General features: G+C 42.1%; 1 protein-coding gene across 1 annotated transcript in view; it reads left to right on the top strand.

Moving 5' to 3' along the window:
• The window catches only part of STOX2 (storkhead box 2), a gene marked incomplete at its 5' end in the record, with an annotated part of 74,559 nt that overhangs the window by 41,034 nt on the left and 8,048 nt on the right, over positions 1-25,477 (top strand). The window contains one exon of the mRNA XM_080621056.1: positions 17,276-17,428. Within this exon, the coding sequence (XP_080477182.1) occupies positions 17,276-17,428 (153 nt within the window). The remainder of the gene's footprint in view (positions 1-17,275; positions 17,429-25,477) is intronic.

Raw genomic sequence — 25,477 nt, 5'->3', positions numbered from 1 at the left:
TATTTTCAAATTCCTGAAATTTCACTTAGAGAACAGGAGGTAAGGAGGTGTTACTGTTATAATAGTAGTAAAATGGCTGTTGTAGGTTTTGGGTTACTGCTTCCTGTAATAAAACAAATGCTCAGTAAAATTAAGAAACAAAACCCATGTGAAATGGACAGGAGGAAACATTCAGTCTGGATGTTTCATTTTGGGAACCCCTGTTCCAGTTATGGTCATTTGTTTGGGGAGGTAGCTTTTGATTGCTGCATTTGCTGGGAGTCATACTAATTAGGAGGAAAAATTACAATCTGCCAGCTCTTAAGGATCTCAAAAGAACTGTTTCTGTCTAGGGCAGTTTAAGATGCAGTATGTGTGTGTCAGTGTGTGCAGTTGCTTTTTTAATGCTTCCTCTAAGGTGCTTGATCAGCATGAGAGAGGCAGCAGATGTAGTGAGTTGCTAAACTGTTCTGCCATGGCCTTTGCCATGTTCCCATTCTCACAGTTGATCCCCATGGAGGGGAGACTAAGAGACAGAGTTGGGAAGTGTTTTGAGCTGCTATGGGAAACAGTGGCCACTGTATCTACCCCACACAGGTATATCATGGAGGCAGAATATCCTGATATAGCTACTCCATGTATCAGGGTGTAAGATACTTTGATTTCATAAGCATTAAAGTACATCTTCTTAAATGTACTCCAGCCATAGTGAAAACTCTGCTTTCCACCACAGGGAGAAAATGACCCAGTAAACTCTCAACTGCTAAGTCTTTGGGGTGTCTAACCTTTTCTTTTTAAATCCACTTTGGCACTATTTTAATTGATTCCATGCCTGGCCTTTTCATCAGTTCTTTCCCAGCCAGGAAAAACTGGGCTGTTAAAGGCTGCTGTAGTACCATGGGACTTGTGTTCAGTGTTGCAGGTTCTTATTTTAACCTGAAGTTATCTGCCGGTCATCACGATTTGTTTGAAAAGCTGTAAGCACTGCAGTATCATCTTCAGGATAAAAATCTTTCCATGGTTACAGCAGTCAATGTAGATGAGAGAGAATGTGCTATGTTGCTGGGTTGCATTGCTAATCGTCCTTCACCTTTCAAGAATTTTAGCTGCTGACTAGACTCTTGCTGAGTATGTGCTGCAGCATCCCCTGATCCCCATCAGCCACACTGAAAACGTGTTCTGGCTAAACTGAAGAGGATAGTGAAGGATGTTTGGCTAAGACGCGCTGATTGTTATATTTCAACAGCCATGTTCTGTGCTTTCAGGAGCGTTTGCAATGAGGATTTTTTTCGTCTGCCTCTATAAAGTTTCCACCCTAAAAGAAAACATCTCGGTTTATCATTGTTGGTTAGGTTTTTTTTTTTTTCTCCCTTTTGTTCCTCATGTGCTCACTCGCTCTTGCCAAATTTCCTCTAGTGTCAGATTTTTTTTACTGCTTCTATCTTTCCTTGTATTTATTGTTTGCTGCCAGAAAACAGGCAGGCGTTGTTTTTGAGAGGGTGAGGTGGTGGCATGGTCAGTGACAGTATTGCTTTAACATTAATCAAATTAATTTAAAAGTAACGGGTTTCTAGCAGAAAAAGGCCCAAACCTTCCTCCCCTCCTATCCCATGGTCCTAGGTAGAAAATCTGTTAGAAAATTCTTCTGTGTGGTTTAAAATATCGCATGCTTACTATTGAGCTATAAGTGAAATATAATATTCTAATTCTAAAAAGAGAATTGTTTTACCTACTGGGCTTTTGAGGGAGGGAGTTTTGTGGTTTACTTTGTTTTTCCGATTGAGACGTGATAGGTTCATTCAAATGCTGTTTACTGGGTTGTTGTATTAGCAAGTGTGTTATGGGGTAATGGGTTTGTCCTGCATTAGGTAACATTTAAAGTATTGTTTATTTCCGTTTTTATGATACTTTTTATCATGTGATAAAGTGGAGATGCTTAAAAAATGGGTAACAAATGAAGATTGGATTATCAGTGATCCTTCATCATATCCATGGAGTGAGCTGTTAAAGTATAATGGGCAAGATTATGGTCTGGGGAGTCAAACCCAGGAGTATTTGCATCAAACTCATTAGTTGCAGGCAGCATAAAAAAAGATGTGGAACTGGTGACAGTGAATGTAATACAATGTAGTACAGCTGTGAAAAAAAGCAACTTACTATATATAGAGCAGGATATTTCTACTAGAAGTGTGGAAATTTTCATTTCCTTGTACCTTGATGCAAGCGAGAGGTTAGCTGGAGCACCAGAATATGGTGCAGAATTCTGGTGGTTGCTTTTTAAAGCAAAGTTACGTAAGTTTGAGTGAATGTAGATGAGTCCTCTAGAAAGATTAAAGGGACAGGGGGGCAGACATACGAAAGAACGCCAAGAGAGAGTGCTTTTATTAAAGCCAGTGCAATGACATCTGAAGGAGGGGAGGTATGTTCTCTGCAAATACATCAGGGTATAAGCAGCAGGAGAGGAAAAAAGAGAGTAATTTAAGCTTCTAGACAACATTAGCACAAAAACAGATGGGCATTACTTGTTGGGATATTGCTGAATTTAATACTCTGATCATGTTCCCTCTTGTGTTTTTGTAAGTGATTTCTTAAAGAACCAGGAGATTTGTTCAGGTAAGCCAAGTGGAACTTATTAGCATTCTGCAAATAACTGGTTATTAGTAGAGCACTAATGTGTCAACATTTTTAGGATTAAGAAATTTCCTAAAGAAATATCAGTGTACATTTTTATTTATCTGATTGAGGGCAACCTCAATCCATCCCACTCCTACCAGTTTGATACCAGTGTGAGATGCCCAGAGCCTGGAGGGGGATTACAGGTCATCAGGAGGGCACCTGAGGAGCATCACAAAGGCATTCAGGCCACTCCAGCCGGTAGGTTGGCTTCACTGGGAGCCCAGCTTGCATGTGTCTGCACATAGGCATTTAGCATGGGGAATAATAGGAGTTAGATGTGCACACACCTGCAGGGCTATGATCTTACTGGCATCACAGAGACGTGGTGGGATGTTTCCTGGGGATGGACTGTTCATCAGGGACTGTAGTGACAGGACAAGGGGTAATGGGTTCAAACTTAAACAGGGGAAGTTTAGATTGGATATAAGGAAGAAATTCTTTACTGTGAGGGTGGTGAGGCACTGGAATGGGTTGCCCAGGGAGGTTGTGAATGTTCCATCCTTGACGGTATTCAAGGCCAGGTTGGATGAGGCCTTGGGTGGCATGGTTTAGTGTGAGGTGTCGCTGCCCATGGCAGGGGGGTTGGAACTAGATGATCTTCAAGTCCTTTCCAACCCTAACTATTCTATGATTCTATTCTATAATCTGTTCAGAGTAGTCAGGCTGGTCCAGATGATCCTTTCCAACCCTAACTGTTCTATGAATCTATGATTATGATTCTATGACTGGTATGTTGGAATGGAAGGATATAGGCTCTTCATGAAGGACAGGCAAGAGTTGTTGCCCTCAATGTCAGTGACCAGCCAGAGGATGGAGGAGGAGCCAACCAGGAGCTTACGTTTCATGATTAAAGGGCCAGCAGGCACAGGGGACATTACAGTGTGGGTCTGCTACAGGCCACCCAACCAGGAAGCCTGAGTGGATGATTCCCCTAAAGACAGATAGGGGTGGCCTTGTGTTCTCAAGCCCTGGTCCTTGTGAGGGACTTCAACCACTGATATCTGTTAGAGGGGCAACCCAGCAGGGCATAAGCAATCCAGGAGATTCCTGGAATGCATTGATGATAACTTCCTTCTCCAAGTGATAGAGGAACCAATGAGGAGAGGGGCTATGCTGGACCTTGTTATCACCAACAAGGGGGGGTTGGTGGGGAATGTGAAGCTCAAGGGCAGCCTGGGCTGCAGTGCCCATGAAGTGGTCGAGTTTGAGATCCTTAGGCAATGAGGAATTTGCACAGGACTTCAGAACTTCAAGAGAGTGGACTTTGGCCTTTTGTGGGATCTGCTTGGTAGAATACCATGCGATGAAAGCTCTGGAGGGAAGAGGGGCCCAAGAAAGCTGGTTAATATTCAAGGATCACCTCCTCCAAGCTCAGGAATGATGCATCCCAACCAAGAGAGGGTCAGACAAAAACACCAGGAGGCCTGTGTGGATGAACAAGAAGCTCCTGAACAAACTCAAACAAATAAAGGAAGCCTACAGAGGGTGAAAGCAAGGACAGGTAGCCTGGGAGGAGTACAGAGAAACTGTCCAAGCAGCCAGGGATCAGGTTAGGAAAGAGGAAGCACTGACAGAAGTAAATCTGGCCAGGGACATCAAGGGCAACAACAAAAGCTTCTATAGGTACATTGGTGATGAAAGGAAGATGGGCCCTCTCCAGAAGGAGACGTGAGACCTGGTTACCTGGAATATGGAGAAGGCTGAGGTACTCAACAACTTTTTTTGCCTTGGGTCTTCGCTGCAAGTGTTTCAGCTGCACTGCCCAGGTTGCAGAAGGCAAAAGAAAGCAGTGGGAAAATGAAGAACTGCCTACTGTAGGAGAAGGTCAGGTTCAAAACCGTCTAAGGAACTTGAAGGTGCACAAGTCCATGGGACTTGACGAGATGCATCCACGGGTTCTGAGGGAACTGGCGAATGTAGTTGCCAAGCCATTATCTATCATATTTGAGAAATCATGGCAGCCTGGTGAAGTGCCTGCGGACTGGAAAAGGGAAAACATAACCTCCATTTTTAAATAGGGGGAAAAGGAAGACTCTGGAAACTACAGACCAGTCAGTCTCACCTTGGTGCCTGGCAAGATCATAGAGAAGTTCCTCCTAGAAACTGTGCTAAGGCACATGGAAAATAAGGAGGTGGTTGGTGACAGCCAGCATGGCTTCACCAAGGCCAAGTTGTGCCTGACAGATTTGGTGGCTGCCTGCAGCAGTTACAGCATGGGTGAGTAAGGAAAGAATGACTCATGTCATCTGCCTGGACTTGTGCAAAGTGTTTGACACTGTCCTCCACAGCATCCTGCTTTGTGAAGTTGGTTCTTGTAGAAGGAATCATGATAGATGACCGTAGTCTCTGCAGCTATAGACTGAATGCTGAGTGCTGACGCTAGCCTCCAAAATTTGGGATCCACTGAAATTGGTACAGGCTAGTCTGAATTTTCCTATGCTCTTGATAACCACTATGGCATCTTCTAGTGGTGTTCATTTTTAACCCTTTTGTTCTCTCTCCCCATATTTGAGCATATTACTTTTCTCCTCTTGAATTTTCCTCTGGTGATGATAAAGGGGCTGTGGCAAAAGGAAGGGAATCCCAGGCTCTGGCTCAGGAGAACTCAAGGATGTATGCAAGCTAAAATGGAGTTTCACAAAGGAGTCTGTATTCAACTCCACAACAATGCATGTGCAAAGGAAGAAAATGGGATTTTTACATCATCTGTTTTCTCAGCATATGATGGGGATCCATCTGACTCAGGCTATGTTGTATTCTGTACTGGTCTATTCAGATATGCATGTGCATGCATGGAGTTATACAGAGAGAGGTACATGGCATATTCGTGCTGTACACTTTCAGTAAGGCAGCTTTTGTTTCAGTACCAACTCCTGTCATATGCTGGGGAAGATGTGGGATGGAGGAACAGGGTAGCTACCTTGACTGGAAATTTTCTCTAGGTCTTCCCGCTGAGAGGTCACACTGGGTATCATGACTAATGATGGCAGTTTATTCATCAACTTTAGCTCTTCTAAATGTTCTTATTTCCATTTTCTCTGCTGCTGGTTTCTCCTTTCACTTTTTCTCTCTGCCGTGCTTGAGGTATCAGGCACTTCTTGCTGTTCTTAATACTGATTAAAGAGCTGTGTAATTGCTGATGAATTGAGTAAAGGATATCCAGGTACTTATGCACAAGAGATGTATGTGAACCCTAGGTGCATGTGCATGCTTAGTGCATTCTAGGTGTCTCCAAGGTGTCACATCTGCAAGGGGAATTCTCTCACTCAACTTACAGTTGTATAAATTAGAATTAAACTTGGCTAGGGATCTTAAGGATAACAGGAAGGGATTCTACAGGTACGTAGCGAATAAAAGACAGACTAGGGACAGCGTAGGCCCTCTCCAGAAGATATCGGGAGAACTGGCTACACGGGATTTGGAGAAGGCTGAGGTTCTTAATGACTTCTTTGCCTCAGCCTTCACTGGCAAAGGCTCTTACTGCACCACCCAAGTCTTGGAAGGCGGACGCAGGGACTGTGAGAATGAAGACCCTAGGCCCACTGTAGGAGAGGATCTGGTTCGAGACCATCTTAAAAACCTAAACATACACAAGTCCATGGGACCTGACGAAATCCATCCGTGGGTCCTGAAGGAGCTGGCGAATGAAGTTGTTAAGCCACTGGCCATCATATTTGAATAATCATGGCAGTCAGGTGAAGTTCCCGATGACTGGAAAAAGGGAAATATAACCCCCATTTTTAAGAAGGGGAAAATGAATGACCCGGGGAATTACAGACCAGTCAGTCTCACCTCTGTGCCTGGCAAAAACTTGGAGCAGATTCTCCTGGAAGGCATGCTAAGGCACATGAAAAACAAGGAGGTGGTTGGTGGCAGCCAGCATGGCTTCACTAAGGGGAAATCCTGCCTGACCAATTTGGTGGCCTTCTATGATGGGGCTACGAAACTGATGGACAGGGGCAGAGCAGTTGACGTCATCTACCTGGACTTGTGCAAAGCATTCGACACTGTCCCACAGGACATCCTTGTCTCTAAATTGGAGAGACATCAATTTGATGGGTGGACCACTCGGTGGATAAAGAACTGGCTGGATGGCCGCACGCAAAGAGTTGTGGTCAATGGCTCGATGTCCGGCTGGAGACCGGTAACGAGTGGTGTCCCTCAGGGATCGGTGTTGGGACCGGTCTTGTTCAACATCTTTGTCGGTGACATGGACAGTGGGATTGAGTGCGCCCTCAGCAAGTTTGCCAATGACACCAAGCTGTGTGGTTCGGTTGATACGCCGGGGGGAAGGGATGCCATCCAGAGGGACCTTGACACACTTGTGAGGTGGGCTGATGCCAACCTTATGAAGTTTAACCATGCCAAGTGCAAGGTCCTCCACCTGGGTCGGAGCAATCCCAGGCACAGCTACAGGTTGGGCAGAGAAGAGATTCAGAGCAGCCCTGCAGAGAAGGACTTGGGGGTGTTGGTCGATGAAAAAATGAACATGAGCTGGCAGTGTGTGCTCACAGCCCAGAAAGCCAACCGTATCCTGGGCTGCATCAAGAGGAGCGTGACCAGCAGGTCGAAGGAGGTGATCCTGCCCCTCTACTCTGCTCTCCTGAGACCTCACTTGGAGTATTGTGTGCAGTTCTGGTGTCCTCCATATAAAAAGGCCATGGAACTGTTGGAACAAGTCCAGAGGAGGGCCACAGGGATGATCAGGGGACTGGAGCACCTCCCCTATGAAGACAGGCTGAGAAAGTTGGGGCTGTTCAGCCTGGAGAAGAGAAGGCTGCGTGGAGACCTCATGGCAGTCTTCCAGTATCTGAAGGGGGCCTACAAGGATGGTGGAGAGGGACTCTTCATCAGGGACTGCAGTGACAGGACAAGGGGTAACGGCTTCAAACTTAAACGGGGGAAGTTTAGATTGGATCTAAGGAAGAAATTCTTTACTGAGAGGGTGGTGAGGCACTGGAATGGGTTGCCCAGGGAAGCTGTGAGTGCTCCATCCCTGGCAGTGTTCAAGGCCAGGTTGGATGAGGCCTTGGGTGGCATGGTTTAGTGTGAGGTGTCGCTGCCCATGGCAGGGGGGTTGGAACTAGGTGATCCTATCTCCTTTCCAGCCCTAACTGTTCTATGATTCTATTCTATAATCTGTTCAGAGTAGTCAGGCTGGTCCAGGCTTTATAATTTGGGTTGAAGTACTAGAGAAATTTGTTAGAGAGAAAGCATATTCAGGCTGTGGTGTTACCTTTATCTTTCTTCTGTTAGTATTTTAACGTTGGTGATAGTAGCCTGACTGCTGCTGGAAGAACTTGTACCTGTGTGCAAAAGCAGTACTGCATGCACAAGCCCAGCTATTTAGCTTTGCATGAATGTTGTCTGGTGCAAATGAAAAGCAGATCAGAGCACTTGTTTTTTGCTTTCAGTAGATGCCTGTTGTAATTCCCTTTAAAGCCTGCAGAAATTTTTCTACCTGGAATGAGTTTGGTTGCTGTAAAGTGGGTGTTGGCTTAGCAACAATTCCGCAGGGTGATCCTGGGGGACCCAAACATTGTAAGTGCCAAATTGGATTCATTAGAGGATTTGTGGCTGATCCTGTAGCCCTAGGGAAGGCAAAACTCCTGTAAAGTTGAAGGAAGATTTCCTGGGATAAAGCCTTTCAGGGAACACAGAAATAGATGACTGGCAAAAGCCAGCGGTTTAACGTTGAGATCTTGGCTACTGTGTAACTGCAGATGTAGCAAAGCAACCAGCTTACCTTACACTTGTAAATCAGCCTGTTTATCATATGGCCTTACTGCGTAACAGTGCCCACAGACCTTTAAGCAAAAGTGAAGTTTGTTGTGTTTTTCACTATACAAGCTATTTACTTGTCCTCTTGAAGCACTTCCACAGACCTATTTTAGGCTGGGTTTGACTCTTTCACTGCCAGGGTAGTTGTAAGCCTACTGCATCTTGCAGCATAGGGAGGTGGTGACCTTTGTATTTCATTCAGTCCTGAAGGCTTGGTGTGATCATTTAGGAGAGAAGCTGGGAGAACTGCCTGTTCCAGCACAGCACAGGTGAATACAAAAGTGCTGTGTTTCAGGATTTTATGGGTTATATGCCTACTATGCTTCAAACCGTTTCAGAGTGCTTAGGATAGAGGAAACTTTAATAAGTGCCTCATGGCAGCACTCTCTTTCTCTGTTGTTACTCCATTTCTGCATATTGGACTTCTCATTTTGATGACTAGATCACACCTAGAGCTACTTCTTTTGCAGTTAAGGTAATTTTAAATGTTTCCTTCTCTTAAAAGAAAATTCCCAGCAGCTGAAAATGTTTCTCCTAAACAGCAGCATCTGTCACTGCACACTATTCTTATGGCTTCTCCTGTGTTTTCCTGATGCTTTAGCTTAGCATATCCTCACCAAACAAAGGCAAACCTAGCACTGAGAGTGAGATCCTGACACAGTGACCTCGTTCTGATCATTACCTTCTTTGTCAGTGGCAGCAGAAACCGAAGCAGCTCTGCTGGCTCTCGGCAGTTGGAGCAGTTTGACATTTTCTGTCTGGCGTGGTTTCAGGGCTGACTTTGTTGTGAGCCCTAATGGTGAATGGGATGATGAAAAATGAGCTTGCAAGAGCTTGTCCACTGCTCCTAATTTTTTGATAAACAGTTTGCAGCAGCACAGCTTTGATCCAGTGTACAGCAGAGCCGTATGTTATATGCAGGTCTGCAGCATTCTTCAGGACTGACAAAGAAGAGTAAATCTTTTTAATCAAGAGTAAAAACTGGTAAGTGTCATGGTAAATGGTGGATAAGGAAATACCGCTGTGTCCTTACATCTGTTCATTTGTGGTGTGGTGTGTTGGGGGTTGTGTATTGCATCAGGAAGATATGTTAGGGGTAAATTTTTTGTCTTGATTGGAGGGTTAAAGCTTTAACTTGCCTTTGTTAATGCATGTAAATAGCTTTCTTGTCCACTTAATGAGGAGGCTGGCTTGTTATCCTGTACAATGCAGCTGGGCACCGTTCCAGAAGCATAGGCACTTGGTTTTAAAGACAAAGAAGCCAGTGCAGACGTAGGGAGAAACCTGGAACATTGCGCTGTGGATTTTTTCAGAGCGATGACTCATTTCAGTTCACAAAGGATTCTGGGCAGGGTAGTGAGAAGTCAGGTTGGCTGATCCATTCCTATGACTTCACTTTGCAGAGAGCCAGGCAGAAGAGGAGTGACACTGCAGAATCCTGAGGCACTGCAGTGGAGAGGTGCTTTGCAAAGACTGTGAGTGCCTTCAGAACAGGGGGTGGTGTCAGAACGTGATTCCAGCCATTCCCTGAAAATAGGGCAAAAGGAGAGAGATGTTTTCAAAACACTGTGGGGGAGTTATATTTGTAGTCCCTTTTAGATTCTCTGCCTCCACCTCCTCTGTCATTTCTTAACCATTTGTTTCTTGTGCTTATGTGAGAATTGTGAGATATGTGCAATAACATTCCTTTCAGTGCACCTGCATGCACTGATACCACATTATTTTTTGTTTTCTGGAAGCCCTGATTTCCTTCTTTAAGAGGTGGGTGTTCAGCATATTACTGCCTAAAAGCATGCTTTGTTTTTCTTCTTTCAGGTCCTGTGGCACTGACCTATGCTGCATTCTGCCAGCTTCCACAGTGATATAAAGCCCTAGTATGCACATTGTTGTTACATCACAGCTACTCTGGATACTGTACTGGAGCATGGAACCAGACCATAGGGGTTCAGGTAAGTCCTGCTTTTTTAACATATTGTGTGCCAGGAATATTGACATGGACATTTATTAAAAAATGCATTTGAAAAATGCCGTTTGAGGAAACAAATTCTAAAGCACACAATATATTAAAAAAATGCAGTCCCACCCTCCTCCTTCCCAGGGTAAGCAACACCACCAGAATCTCCTTGACTGAATCCTCTGGGAAAGTTCCGTGCTCCAGCAGAAACTTTTTATGATCATAGTTGTAACATGTGCTGGGATATCACTTTGGATCAGGAGGCAGCTGGCCACAGAACATGAACAAAGAAAAGGTAATTTAAAATCACAGAAAATACACAGGGTGAATGCATATAAGACAAGTCTGCTGATTGTGAGCAGTTTAACACCTCTTTCTGAAAGTTAGTGCCACTTGCTGAACCTGGAGATCATGATTTTAGCTGGGTCAGAACTATTAAAAAGATCAGTTTGCATGTGTGAAGTTAATAACTGGCAAGGGACTAGAACTTTGCTCAGAGGCAAGTGTTTGTCATACACCTAGTCATTATTAAGGTTGCTGTGTTTTCTTCAGGCTGGTTAGAATTGAAGTGGTCACATTGCCAGGTCACATTCTTGAGGCGTTTGTGATTTGTGTCTGCAAGGGAAGATATGTTTTTGTGTGCATGCATGTCATAAGTGCAGAAGGAGCTAGCTGGCTAGCAAATGTGTGTTACTGTGTTTGTTGAGCCTTTTTGAAGCTGTTTTTAAACAGAAATAAATGGACAGAACTTTAATGTAGTTTTTTTTATTGTTGCCAGTTATCTTGTCTAGTTTAACTGTGTCTAGTAAACACAACCAGCAGCTTTGTTCGTAAGATACTCTAGTAAATGTAGTAAAAAAGGAGGATGTCTGAGAACAGCATAAGCAATGCACATTCTAATTTTCTTTATTTCAGATTTTCCCAGTAAAATATGTTCTTTTGTGTGGTAGTGTGCTAGTGCACATCCAAGGTATTTCAGAGTAATCTGGGTAATACAGAAATCTACGTGTTCTTCCTATTCTATCCTGTTGTTTAATCAGATGGAAATATTATTGTTGTGAGTTCACATAAGAAAGATTTTGTTTGCCACATTTGTGTCAAATGTTCTGCAATTAGAGTGACTCAGTTAAGCTGGGGTTTGGGGGGAAAAAAGGGCAACCCAGGCCAGACATGTAAGTTCTGCATCATCTGTCCAGTCTTTAAGAAAATCTGAAAATATGCTTTTTCTAGAAGAGGCTTTTTAATGGTGTTCTTGAAAAAAAAAGTTGTGATGTTCTAAGCTGAAGAGCCCTCTTTTTATCCATTGCCAGTAATTTTGGTTTTGTTAGCTACCTTTTTTTGAAAAGGACCTTTCTGTAGTTCTTCCCGGAGTGAAATCACAGATGAGTGTTGACAAGAACAGGCTGTTGGCAAGAATTTTTTTGTAGGGGATTTCTGTTGCAACCACCACTATAATCATGAGGTAACATGAAGTTATGTACTCTAGTTTGATGTTTTCTGATTAAAAACATAGTTCTGTAAGCAGCAAAAGTAGTGAAGTCAGATTTCCATTGACAAGTGTTTTTTGACTGGATTCTCTCTTGTCTAGTGGGATGTGGCTGTCCCCAAAGCTCTGTGCAGATGGAGCATGCGTAGCAAACACTCATTTTAGAATCTCTGTTGTCTAGTGAGGCTCAACCTCTGGCACATGCATGCACACAGATTGTGATTGTGCAAGCCTCGTTTCATGTGGAAACCAGACTAAAAATCATATTTACAGTTTGACTTGATCTGTAGGGAAAAAAGAGGTTGAAAAGGTGTTGAGAGGCTGGACAGGGAAGTGAAACTGTGCTTTGGCTTCCTACCTTTTACAGGATCCGAGTGTAATCAGGGGGTCTCTTTGTATTTCAGGGAAATAGTGTGTATGAATTCTGATATATTTTGGCTTTGCACTGTAATTCCCTTAATTTTCCTTCACAGTGGCTGTATTGAATTGGTTCCATTTATAAGTCAAGAGGTGATTTTTCAAACAGTCTTCATGCAAACTTCCTGAGACAGAGTTTGACTTCGAGGTCACTTCTTTGCAGCAGGGGCATCACTAATAAAAATTCTCTCATTAGTATGTAGTTGATAGTTTGATTGCTGATACATGGTGCAGAATACAGTGTACCTCCTTTTCTCCCAAGATGGTGGTACCTAGATTTTCAGAGAACAGTGACACTAGGTGAGCTGGCACAGGAAAGGTTCTGGCTGGTATGGGTTCAGGATGTGTGAATTGTCATTCCCTGCTCTGTTACGGACCATCACTTTCTCATCATGTGTGTTAAGGATAGTTATGGTTACCCAGTTTTCCGGACTGTTTTGAAATAACTGCAGAAATGTGGTGTGTAAGAGCCAAGTGTTTATTTTATGTACTACATAATCTATTGTTCTAAGTAATAATAATTATTTTTTTCCTCTCAGGGTAGCTCTACAAATCCCCAGGGCATAAATGAGGATAAATCCCATTCATTGTCTGTTACGTGCTTAGATATTTTTGAAAATTAAGTGCCACTGAAATCAAGAAGTCTAGAAAACATTTTCTTTTTTTTTTTTTTTCAATTCTTTAGGGAAAAGTGTGGAAAGACACTACAGAAACAGAGCTAAAACTATATATATCTTGATTGTATTTAAACAAAACATGCAGTCAGCTGGCAAAAACTGCTTTCTGAGACTCAGTTTTCATTTAATTGGGAACATAAACATATGAAAGTCAAGGATAGTAATTTGATTTCAAAAGAGAGCTGCTTGAGACAAGCATCAGTCAGAGCTAACAGAAGCCATATGCTAGACGTTTTGTGTAAGTGATGTGGTCTTCAGAGTGTAGAAAAAGCATATTTGATTTTTTAAGCAGATCTGTCCTAAAGAAGTTGTAGTAAACCTTCTGCTCAACAGGCTAAAAAGTATTTATGTGCATAATCGATGTTAATATTTTAAATCATAGATGCAAGATATTTTCTGTTGTGCATCACAGAAGCTTGTGCGCTTAACTATAACCACAGAGTACTTGTAATTTCCCAGAGCCACAGAATAGTTAAGATAAAATTTGGCAAATCAGAGCTTCCCTGAGTGAGGGGGTTCTGGCTCTATATGACTAGGTCTGCTGAAAGTTTTGCAGATGTCTGCTAAGCTTTTTAAACCAAGAGCCAGTAATTATCTCCAGCAGTTGTGGGCAACAAGCGATGAAGGTAATTCTGGAACAACAGTGGTGAAACAAGAGCTCCCTTGTCATGATGAAGAAGATTGAAAAACACTCAGTGGAAAAGAGTAGGGCTTAACCGGCCATAGTCTCTTACAAACCAGGAAGGCAGGCTGTCACATAAACCAGCATTTATTGGCCATTTCTATTGCATTTAAAGCCATTTAAGTTATGATGTCATGGATTACTCTAGTCATCTTTGCAAGCAGGATGTATATTACCCTGGCATACTAACTATAGCATGCTTTCCTAGAGATTTTGTTAATATTAAGGAACTGACACGCTATATTTTGTATTGATGAGTTATGTGCAGTATAATTAGTATTTTGGTGAAAGCTCTTGGCTTGTTCCTGTTGACAAGAGTCCACTTTGCAGGGGGCAAATGTGCAGACTGAATGTTTTATGCACACAGAGCAGGAGCCCTGCTTTAAAAGGAAAGATTGTGCAAAGTGCAAGGTTATTGAAATCCAGATGAACTTTATTATTTGTTAACTTGTACTTAGTTAACAAGTTCTGACTGGGACTGATCCCAGAGGTGGATCTCTGCAGGCTCTTGGGAGTCAGGATAGAGGGATGGGCTGATCCTTGTGGATGAGCAGAGTAACTGATCCAGGCTCTTGTCCAAGCATCCCTCTGGGGGCAGCTGGGAGGCTGAGAGCAAACCTATGTAAATTAGCAGCACTTGCTAGGCTTCATGTATAACCTTCCTTGAGTCCCTTTCCCACTTCAGGAAAATTATTATGGTATTAAGGCCTGTTCCTTACATATTAAATATCATTCTGATTACCTGTAAGTGGATTGGTCTGAGTTCAGGAAAGGAAGGAGGTCTTCCTCTCACTCTTCCATCCTGCTTGCCTCCATAGGTGGCAGTGTGAGTGTGCAGCTGGGAGTAGTCACAAGGATACTATTGCCATGGTGCTTTAGTTTTAAGAAATGGCCAGGTCTTTGATGATCCAGATAAAACACTTCAGGAAGTTACTGCCCTTCACCTGGATGCCCTTAAAGCTACTCAGGGAGTCCATTTCAGTGCTCAGTGAACCTGGTAGGATTAAACCTCATCTGAGGACATCATATGCCCATCTGTTTGACATTGCACTGAACTGAACTTGGTAGTGCTGACAAGGATACCCATGACACAGATAATCTCCATGTGAAATACAATAATTTCTTAAATTGCTTAGCAAATTCTGCATAATTCTTAAGATAATTCTGATCATTCTTAGACATGAAGCTAACCATGGAGAAACCTGATCCCATACACAAAGTACATGATGACTGTTGGTCGAAGTTGGTAAACTTACATGTCTGAATGATTACAAAGATTCCTCTATGACAAAGTTCAAGCTGACAGCAGGTTTAGTTATGAATAAATAGTAATATAATAACTGTAATGTTCTTTAACCATTCTCAAATGATGAGGGAACAAATGGTGTTTGCTCCTAAGTCCTGTGAAAGCATCTCTCTTGCATTTACTTATAAGCTGCCTAAGATCATCTTGATTGCCATTGTCAGTCTGTAAAGCACATGGCATGAACTTTTCAGTTGTATATGCATGAAAAATGTTCAGAAAAGGTTATGTTTAAGGTCATCATTCTATTGTCAGGTAAAAACTGTGAAAATCTGGGGTGCTCTGCTGAAGCCGGAGGAATGCTCCTGTGTTGGGATTGCAGCATTGATCTGGTCAGGCCTGGTTAAGCAGAAGCAGTCAGGAGACAGCATACCACAAATGTGTGTTTTAAATCATTGTTGTGTCTTGGGTAATGTGCATCACTGTTGTACAACAAATTGTACAACGGGTATATTGAAAAATATTGCTCATAAGTCTCACTGAAGCAGTTATGCAATTTGCTACTCCCGCCATTTTTTTTTCCCAAAGAACTGAGTATAATGCAAGGTTAACTGCATTTTGATGATCAGTTTTAGAAACTGCCATTCCTGCCTCTTTAGTAGACACAACGGGAATATAGAATTAGTAGGGCAAATATTAGATCCTCTAAATTGTGGGGGGAAGTTTGAATTTGAATTTCCACTATTTGATTCCTGATTTGATCACAAGGTATTGCTTCATGACAACTGAAATAGTGGGATTTTCCTGAGATATCAAAGCCATTTAGGTGAAATTTAATCCTTGGCTATTGACTAACCTGTAGCCAGAAAAGGATTCATGGTCAAACACCCCTTGTTCTGTCTGTTACTCTTTATTTTTCCACTGGCAAAAGACATCTTTTGCCTTCTGCTTCCCCCTATTTGAGATCACTGGGGAATTGTTACCATTTCAAGCAGAGGTACAAAGCAGAATCTAAAGCGTTTCTATACTTACATAAACTAAGTTAAAATGCACATGTATATTTTGCTCTTTTGAGACCTCACTTGGAGTATTGTGTACAGTTCTGGTGTCTTCAACATAAAAAGGGCATGGAACTGCTGGAACAAGTCCAGAGGAGGGCCACAGGGATGATCAGGGGAGTGGAGCACCTCCCTTATGGAGACAGGCTGAGAAAGTTGGGGCTGTTCAGCCTGGAGAAGAGAAGGCTGCGTGGAGACCTCATAGCAGCCTTCCAGTATCTGAAGGGGGGCCTATAAGGATGTTGAGGAGGGACTCTTCATTAGGAACTGTAGTTGATAGAGCAAGGGGTAATGGGTTCAAACTTAAACAGGGGAAGTTTAGATTGGATCTAAGGAAGAAATTCTTTACTGAGAGGGTGGTGAGGCACTGGAATGGGTTGCCCAGGGAGGTTGTGAATGCTCCATCCCTGGCAGTGTTCAAGGCCAGGTTGGATGAGGCCTTGGGTGGCATGGTTTAGTGTGAGGTGTCCCTGCCCACGGCAAGGGGGGGTTGGAACTAGGTGATCCTATGGTCCTTTCCAGCCCTAACTGTTCTATGATTCTATGTGTATTTGTGTAGTCATGCTAATATTACCAAATTGTAACTTCTGTAACTTTCATTTTTAAGGCCTTTTAATGATTTTTTAAGTATGGGTTAATGAATTCTTTTTAAAGACAACATGAGAAAAGTTACAGCAAAGTTATTTTTTCAGGCCATCCTGGAACCAGTGAAACCTCTAAAAAATACATATACTGTACAGAGACATTTGACACGTAGATCCAGGAGAGATTTATTCAGGGTATCAATCTTAAGGTGTTCGATGCTTTCATTCCTCTAAAGAATGTCTGTGCTTTATCAACTGAGTGAAAATGTTACTTATTAACTTGACAACATTTTTTTTGTTACTATTAATAAAAAATTCTGTGAAGTGGAAATCGTGAGTGATCCATGCCATGAGCCTTTGTAAGGGGAGTGAAAATCTCCCCGTTTATGGCCAGAGAAATACATGCAACTATTTTGTTTGTGCAGTTACCTAGTAGGATATGCAAGCACAACATTTTGCAACTGTAAGTGCTAATTTGTTGGCATTTTTTCTGAATCTGTCTATCGCACCCTTTGAGAAACTATGTCTGCGTAGTGTATATCTCCCATTTTCCAAAGTTCACTATATCTAAGTTTTGAAATAAGCTGTTGGATGGTTTTCCATAGTAAGAGTTTTATCTCCAGCTCAATACAAAGTCTAGAGAGCTGTGCACATCATCTCCAATTATCTGTGCATCCTTGTTCTGTGAGCAGATTTTTAAACAAAACACTTCATTGCGCATCTATTGTCTTTTTGCAGGTGATGTATCACCCATCAGCATGTCTCCCATCAGTCAGTCGCAGTTTATTCCACTTGGGGAAATCCTTTGCCTGGCCATCTCAGCAATGAACTCTGCCCGAAAACAAGTCACACAAGAAGCACTAATGGAGCACCTAACAACCTGCTTCCCAGGTAACTGGATATCAATAAATCATTGGTCAGATGGGCACATGTCTGTAAAAGGGCAGAATCTCCAGTCCCTACCCAAAAGGCTGCTTATCTTTTTGGCTTGCTTAAAGCAGAGAACTTCAGGTTTTGATAGCCTATTTTTCTTCACTGTTCTGGATGGGAATATTAAGTAATCCTGAGATGCTACCCAAAATAAAAGGAGGCTTTAGGATTCTAATAACCTTTCTTATGACCTCTTCTTTATTCTTAAACATATAGGGAATTGAGTTCTCTTTTGACAGGGCCATTCATGTGGGATGCATTTTGCAGGGTTTTGCAGGTCTTTATGTAAACATTAAAGATTACTTGTGGTAATAAACAGCAAACTGTATCAGCTTGGGTTTTTTTTCAGACTGGTATCAAAATCAGCTTATTTGTGTTTTTTCTCACAAAATGAATTCTTTATCATCATAGTCAAAAGAGTTTAGGACTTCTGTAATAGTTACGGAGAACAAAGCATGTGTCATAACCAGAGCAGGCTTATTCCACCTTGTGGCTTTCAAGCCAGTTGTAAGCTAACTCGTAATCATTCTGTTGACATCATTCAACCAGTTCAAGTGTCATTGTCCAGTCTCTGCAGAGATAACCTCATGGGGGTCCTTGTGTAGAGCCGTCTCTCTTAAAAAAACAGTTTTCCCACGTACTGTACCTCTTCTTTCACCTAGAACAGGCTCTAGGAACTGGTGGGGTAAGTAAGTAACAGAGTCCAATGAAGATGACATGCCTGCTTCAGGGAGAGGTTATATTTAAACTGAAAGGAGATTGCCAGCCTGTTTTCCAGGGCTTTTCATAGCCTTCTTGGACACAGTTCTGGCTTTTGCTTCTGTACTGCTCTTGCTTGAAAAATCTTTAAATTTTTATTTTTTTTTTAACTTGACAGCTGTCTCCAAGACTGAAAGGCTTGCAGAGCCATACATATACTTGCTGTGTTCATAAATGCTGGTATACTGTTCAGAAGATATTCTTGTCAGCATTTGATCATATTAATTAAATGGTAGAATGAAAATGGCTTGGATTAAAGATACTGTAACATCAAAAAAAAAGGAAACCTATATTAAGAATGTACTGTTGAATATGCTGCTTCCGTACTGCAGTCTGTATCTGGAGTTGGTGAATCATGCAAAACGCATCTTGTAGAGTTATCTAAAAAGGTGGTGTAAAAGCATTGGGCAGAGGTTTACTGCTCCGGAAAGCACAACTCTTTCACTTGTGCTCTGTGTGATCCTGGCCAAGATGTTTTAACTGTTCTGTGCCTGAGTTAAGAGTTCTCTAAACTAGTTGAGAAACTTCACTGTTGTACCTCTTTTACAGCTGTAGAAAGCAGCTAATTAAAAATGCTTCAGTAGGAAAACTACTGATGCATCTGCCTCATCTAGGCAGCCTAACAATAGCCGTGTTTTGATGTCTTGATTTTTTTTGCTTACGTTTCAGAGCAAGAGTTACTTAAATCCTTGAAGGTTACGTGGCTTTTGCTGTAACTGGGACTAAATTCTGAGATTTTAAAATATAATGCTGCATTGAGAACTGTGTTTGGAATAAACAATTCCTTCTGACATTTAATAGTTACGCTTTGGAAAAATGTACTGCAAGTATATTTTGTAAATACTGGCTTTCTGTCCCAGTTTGTGGGTTTGTTTATCAGGGTTTTTTTTGAGTATGCTTGACTGATTTGAAAATAGGGGTAAAAGTTGTAAGGGACAGAATGTAAAGAAAGCAAAGTTCACAATTAATAATTCCATCTTCATTAATTTTGATGATTTTTTTCAAAGTCAGGTTTGCAAGTATTTTTCCAGTGATTCTATCAATATTTTTATGTAACCATTATTTTATGGTGGAAATGATAATTTATTGGGGCATCCCTTCGGTTTCCAGGGAGCATGACTTGTATATTGTGTTATTCTTGCTAGACAGGACCATGCAATTCAACAGGCTGGATTATTTTGTAGACTCTGCTTAGAAGCAGCCTGAGGCAAGTTAGCACACAGTCTCTTGCTGCCTCTCTATTTTCCACTAGCCATGAACATGTGCATGTCTCAAGTCTGAGAGATTAAAAAAAGGAGAGCCTTATTTTTCCTACCTCACTTCCCAGAATGTAAAGAAAATTATCTGGAAAAAAAACCCAAAACACACTACTAAGCCACCCTTTGTTGTCCAGTTCTTCCCCTCTAGAAAAATGCCTTTCTCTCCCAGCCCTGATATGTTTAACACAGCAAACATATATGTTCTCTTGGTGTAGGAGGATTATCCAAAAATATTGTCCTTTCCAATAAACAGAACCTCTTCTTATACTGATATTTTTCACTTGTCTGTCTAGACTCTCATAAATCAGACATGGCTTTTTGAGCCCTTGTATTCACTGTGGCTATTTTAAAATATCTGATGTTCTCCCATATTCTGATAGTTTAATTTCCCTAATTAGGTGCTGATGCTCCGAGAGGAAGGAGAGCATTACCATTGTAAATGTATCTGTCATTGTCACATAACCTCTCTGTGTCTCACCCTGCAGCAGCACTTGTCTGCTTGTGTTGTTTGTGTTTTAATGAACAGATGCTTCACTGCGTTTCATGGAGTCTATAAATTTCCTAAGACCCCAAATGCTACTCTCAAACTGCCTGAGAATAATAAACCTTTTTTCCTCAGTGCAGGATCTTACACTTGCAGTTTAGCCCTCTAGTTTGCTGAGCCATTGTACAGGCATAAATCTGGGCCATGGCTCTATCTGAAATAAGGTATGCTAATTATTTATAACATCACATAGCAACCACTCCACATCCTTAACTAGTATTTCATGAGCCAGTCAGAGTATTTCTTTTATCCCTTGTTAAGCCTTAACATCAGCTCAGGAGAAAATCATTTTAGCAGAGTTAACACGATTTAAATACTACTTCAGATGTACTTTTCATGAATTCATTTTATTGAAAAAGTTTGTAATGATAATGCACATCTTATTTGCAGCTTTTGTTATTTGTCAGGTTTTTAGAAAAGCAAGAGGGCTCCTGCTGCATGTGCTCCCATTGCTCTAATTTAGAAATAAACAATAAGATGTTTGTACAGCCCTACTTTATAATTTATTGACCATGGTTTAAATCCCTTACATTAAAAGTGAACCTTTTAAATCCAGTATAAGGAGCTAAGAATGTAACCTCTGTTCCTGTGTTTGGCAGCCAGCCCCTCTTATCTGTATGAGCCTGGCTGAAGAAAGCGTCAAGCCTTAGTCTATACTGCCTTTAATAAGGATTCCCCCTCCCCCCCCTTTTTTTTTTCTCTCCAATTCTGACAATATACTTCTTAAAATAATTTTAAGGAGTTCAAAATTCTGTTGTAGAAAATGCTTATGTATTGCATTAGGCTGCTTTTGAAGTAAACTGATTCCTGAAAGCTGGCAAATTCCTCTGACATTCACCTTCATAGCTGTTCACTCTTTAAAACGTGAAATGTATATGTAGCACTTAAACTAAGTGTTTTACATTAACTGAGTTCGCTCTAGGTCAGTGTTCTTTGTGAGCAGCAAACAAGACATAATCTTCTGTCTGAAAGCTCAGTGGCTGGCATAGTAGACTCTCTTGAGATGCAGAAAATGTACATGTCTGATGATTCAGTGTCCAGACAGTTTCTGCTTTTGAATTATTAAACCACTACATAATCTTAAATAACACCACTGCTGTCATGAAGTATTTTATATGCTAGAGTCTCTAAACTACTGGTTTTTATCCTCTTGTCCCTATTTAATGGAAAAGGGGAGAGCATAAGGAGACTTGTGAATGCAGTGGGATAGGTTACTTATATACATGATGTGGATAGGTTGCTGTAAAGAGAAAAGTCTTGAGAAAGCCAGGAAATTTGTATTTAAAATAGGAACAATGGGAGCCACAGTAGTGTCATTGTTCCTGTCCACCATGGAGGAAAGCCTAATTTGAGTTAGGACTTAGAATTAGCTGGCAATGCTGAGCACCAGAGATTTGCATCTGCCATCATCACTGCTGGCTTAGGGAACCATAGGGATGTGCTATATGCTGGGAGTGATAAAAGTGATAGTCCCCAACTCCAGAGAGAAGACTGACACGATTAACTTCACAGCATCATTGACTGCCCAGGCACACTCTTTTTTTTTTTTTTGCTATTGGTATTTATCTGCACATTCTCTATTCTCAGGACTTAGTCAATTAATGTAAGTACTGTGCATCCATCATTTACCCAACACATTGTAGTCATTATGGTTTACTGGGTGGAAGGTATGTATTACTATTTTTACCATATATTTGCAGTGCATTTTTGCCTAAGTTAGTGTAAAACATCAGGAGATCCATTTAAATCTCTTTCTCTAACTTTTCTGTAAACATCTGGAGAATGTTTTCCTCTCTTATTTTTGTTCCAATGTTTTTGTAACTCTATGTTAAGAAAAGTTTTTAAGCAAAATAAGGATGAAGAACCAAGGTCTCACAGTCAAAGGTAGGTATGTGTTGAGCTTTTATTGTGTAAGCTCTTGGAAAATGCAATGGATCAGTCAGGTTGTCTGTGTAGAGACAGGAAGAGAGATTGGCTTTTGCACAGCACGTGCATGTCAGTTGGACCGGGATTGGACCCTGCAGTGCATTTTCAGCACAGTATCAAGAAGCACATGAGTTTAAGTTCAGGATCATCCACTTGTGGTGATGTAAGGCATAATGTAAAAGGGGTGGTATTACCCAAGTAGACACCACAGGATGAAGAGGTTAGATGATGACTGTTGGTTGTTATGGGAATTGAAATCACTCTTCATGTCCTGTGCTTTTCTGAAAGCTCATATGGAGGGCTCTCCAATTGCCACTGCCTCGCAGTCCAGGGGAAACTCAGCATACTGCTCTTCAATGTAGAGAGAGTCAGGACTGTGGACTAGGGAGGTGTAGTCCTTTTTTCCCAGCTCTTTGGATTTCAGCTTTTCACATCTGTTGCCATTTCTGGCATGTTTGCTCATCCAACAGTTCGGGGGGGGGTCTTTGTTAGTCTTGCTAGGATTATCACATAAATTGTGGACACCACATGAAAAGGGGAGAAAACACACATTCCTGATTCTCCATTTCATTTGCATATTTCTTTCAATTTTCAGTCTCAGTTATTCTCTCAAATTATATCCTTTCTTTACCTCTTCTACTTCCTGTGTCTGTATCAGCTCAAGTCTTTCAGGTCGGTGGACTATGCACGAAATATATTTACTGCCCCCATGTACTTCTCGCTGGCACCTTCTCTACTGTAAATGCTTTCACTCATGTGTCCATGATAGTCCTAACTCTTTGCTGCTTCCATTGTAAGAGTTTTAGTTACAGATATTACTGGTCATGAGCAGTATGGTCATGTCTCTAAATTCAAACAACATTCAAAGCTAGGCATAAGAATATTTATTATGTTGCCTGCAACCCAGTAGCAAGGAAGAAAGTTGAGTTAAGGAATTGGTACAACTTTCCTATTTCTTGTCACTAATCTTCTAACGGTGTGTTGGTCACAGTGCCAGAGCCCTTGCTGTCACCTTCATGCTTGCTACCACAGGTAGATCAGTGAGCTTGCAGGCTCCAACCTTTGACATGTGGGAGAAGAGCTGGTGAGCAGGCACTATGTGCCACTGAAGATACTCTGTTTGTGGCAAGTCCACCTGCTTGAGAATTTTCCATGAAGTATTTTTGTAATAAGCATATGCTGTGTTGACGTGTTTTTGCATATGTGATTCCATGGAATTTCCGTTCTTTAGGATAGTCAGTTTGACTTGACAAGGCCCTGACCAACCGGAACTGTGTTGGTCTCCTTATGAGTAGGGGTGTTGACCAGATGACTTCATGAGGTCCCTTTCAACCTACTTTAGGTTGTTGCCTTGTTGGTTTTTTTTTTTAGTTGGTTTTGTTGAAGACTAAGACCTAGATCAAATAATTTTTACTTTTTTACTTTAAAATAGACAATCTAAACTTCTAGAAAAAATTTCTCTGCTTCTAAAAATGTAAACCAGGTCAGTACCTAGCATTAAGTTAAAATTCAAATGCATTTGAGTTCAACAGAATGTATTGATTGAAGATAGCTTTTTCCACTGAAAATTTTGAAGGATTTTTATTTCTTATTCAGCATAAACAGATTTTTTTTTTAAACAAGCTTTTGGAAAATCTCTTGTTTCCTCAGAACTAGATGGAGCTTAATTCTGTGCACAGCAGATTTGGTCCTGCACCACTGAACACAGTGGGAGTACTGGAGGTGGGAAGGATCAGGCTCACAATGCCAAAACTACTATGTGGCTGATGTGGCATTGATGCAGAGTTGTCATACTTGTCCATGTCTCAATATGTACTATAGGCACTTAGGGAGTGTTCCTCACATCTTACATGAAAGGCAGGTAACTCTGAGAAGCAAATTTTCGGTAGCTAAATCTGTAACTTCCATCATAGTGGAAAAGTCTGTTCGGGTAAGATGAACTGTGTCACTTACAGAATCATAGAATCATAGAATAGTTAGAGTTGGAAAGGACCTTAAGATCATCTAGTTCCAACCCCCCTGCCATGAGCAGGGACACCTCACACTAAACCATGCCACCCAAGGCCTCATCCAACCTGGCCTTGAACACCGCCAAGGATGGAGCATTCACAACCTCCCTGGGCAACCCATTCCAGTGCCTCACCACCCTCTCAGTAAAGAATTTCTTCCTTATATACAATCTAAACTTCCCCCGTTTAAGTTTGAAGCCGTTACCCCTTGTCCTGTCACTACAGTCCCTGATGAATAGTCCCTCCCAACCATCCTTGTAGGCCCCCTTCAGATACTGGAAGACTGCCATGAGGTCTCCACGCAGCCTTCTCTTCTCCAGGCTGAACAGCCCCAACTTTCTCAGCCTATCTTCATAGGGGAGGTGCTCCAGTCCCCTGATCATCCCTGTGGCCCTCCTCTGGACTTGTTCCAACAGTTGCATGTCCTTTTTATGTTGAGGACACCAGAACTGCACACAATACTCCAAGTGAGGTCTCATGAGAGCAGAGTAGAGGGGCAGGATCACCTCCTTCGACCTGCTGGTCACGCTTCTCTTGGTGCAGCCCAGGATACAGTTGGCTTTCTGGGCTGCGATCGCACACTGAAGCCGGCTCATGTTCATTTTTTCATCGACCAACACCCCCAAGTCCTTCTCTGCAGGGCTGCTCTGAATCTCTTCTCTGCCCAACCTGTAGCTGTGCCTGGGATTGCTCCGACCCAGGTGGAGGACCTTGCACTTGGCATGGTTAAAACTTCATAAGGTTGGCATCAACCCACCTCACAAGCGTGTCAAGGTCCCTCTGGATGGCATCCCTTCCCCCCGGCGTATCAACCGAACCACACAGCTTGGTGTCATCGGCAAACTTGCTGAGGGCGCACTCAATCCCACTGTCCATGTCACCGACAAAGATGTTGAACAAGACCGGTCCCAACACTGATCCCTGAAGGACACCACTCGTTACCGGTCTCCAGCCGGACATCGAGCCATTGACCACAACTCTTTGCGTGCGGCCATCCAGCCAGTTCTTTATCCACCGAGTGGTCCACCCATCAAATTGATGTCTCTCCAATTTAGAGACAAGGATGTCCTGTGGGACAGTGTCGAATGCTTTGCACAAGTCCAGGTAGATGACGTCAACTGCTCTGCCCCTGTCCATCAGTTCCGTAGCCCCATCATAGAAGGCCACTAAATTGGTCAGGCAGGATTTCCCCTTAGTGAAGCCATGCTGGCTGCCACCAACCACCTCCTTGTTTTTCATGTGCCTTAGCATGCCTTCCAGGAGAATCTGCCCCAAGTTTTTGCCAGGCACAGAGGTGAGACTGACTGGTCTGTAATTCCCCGGGTCATCCATTTTCCCCTTCTTAAAAATGGGGGTTATATTTCCTTTTTTCCATTCGTCGGGAACTTCACCTGACTGCCATGATTTTTCAAATATGATGGCCAATGGCTTAACAACTTCATTCGCCAGCTCCTTCAGGACCCACGGATGGATTTCGTCAGGTCCCATGGACTTGTGTATGTTTAGATTTTTA

The sequence above is a fragment of the Psittacula echo genome (assembly GCF_963264785.1).
Source record: "Psittacula echo genome assembly, chromosome: 1".
Classification (NCBI taxonomy): domain Eukaryota; kingdom Metazoa; phylum Chordata; class Aves; order Psittaciformes; family Psittacidae; genus Psittacula; species Psittacula echo.
Note: the sequence above shows the minus strand (reverse complement) of the source record. Positions and strands in the feature narration are given on the sequence as shown.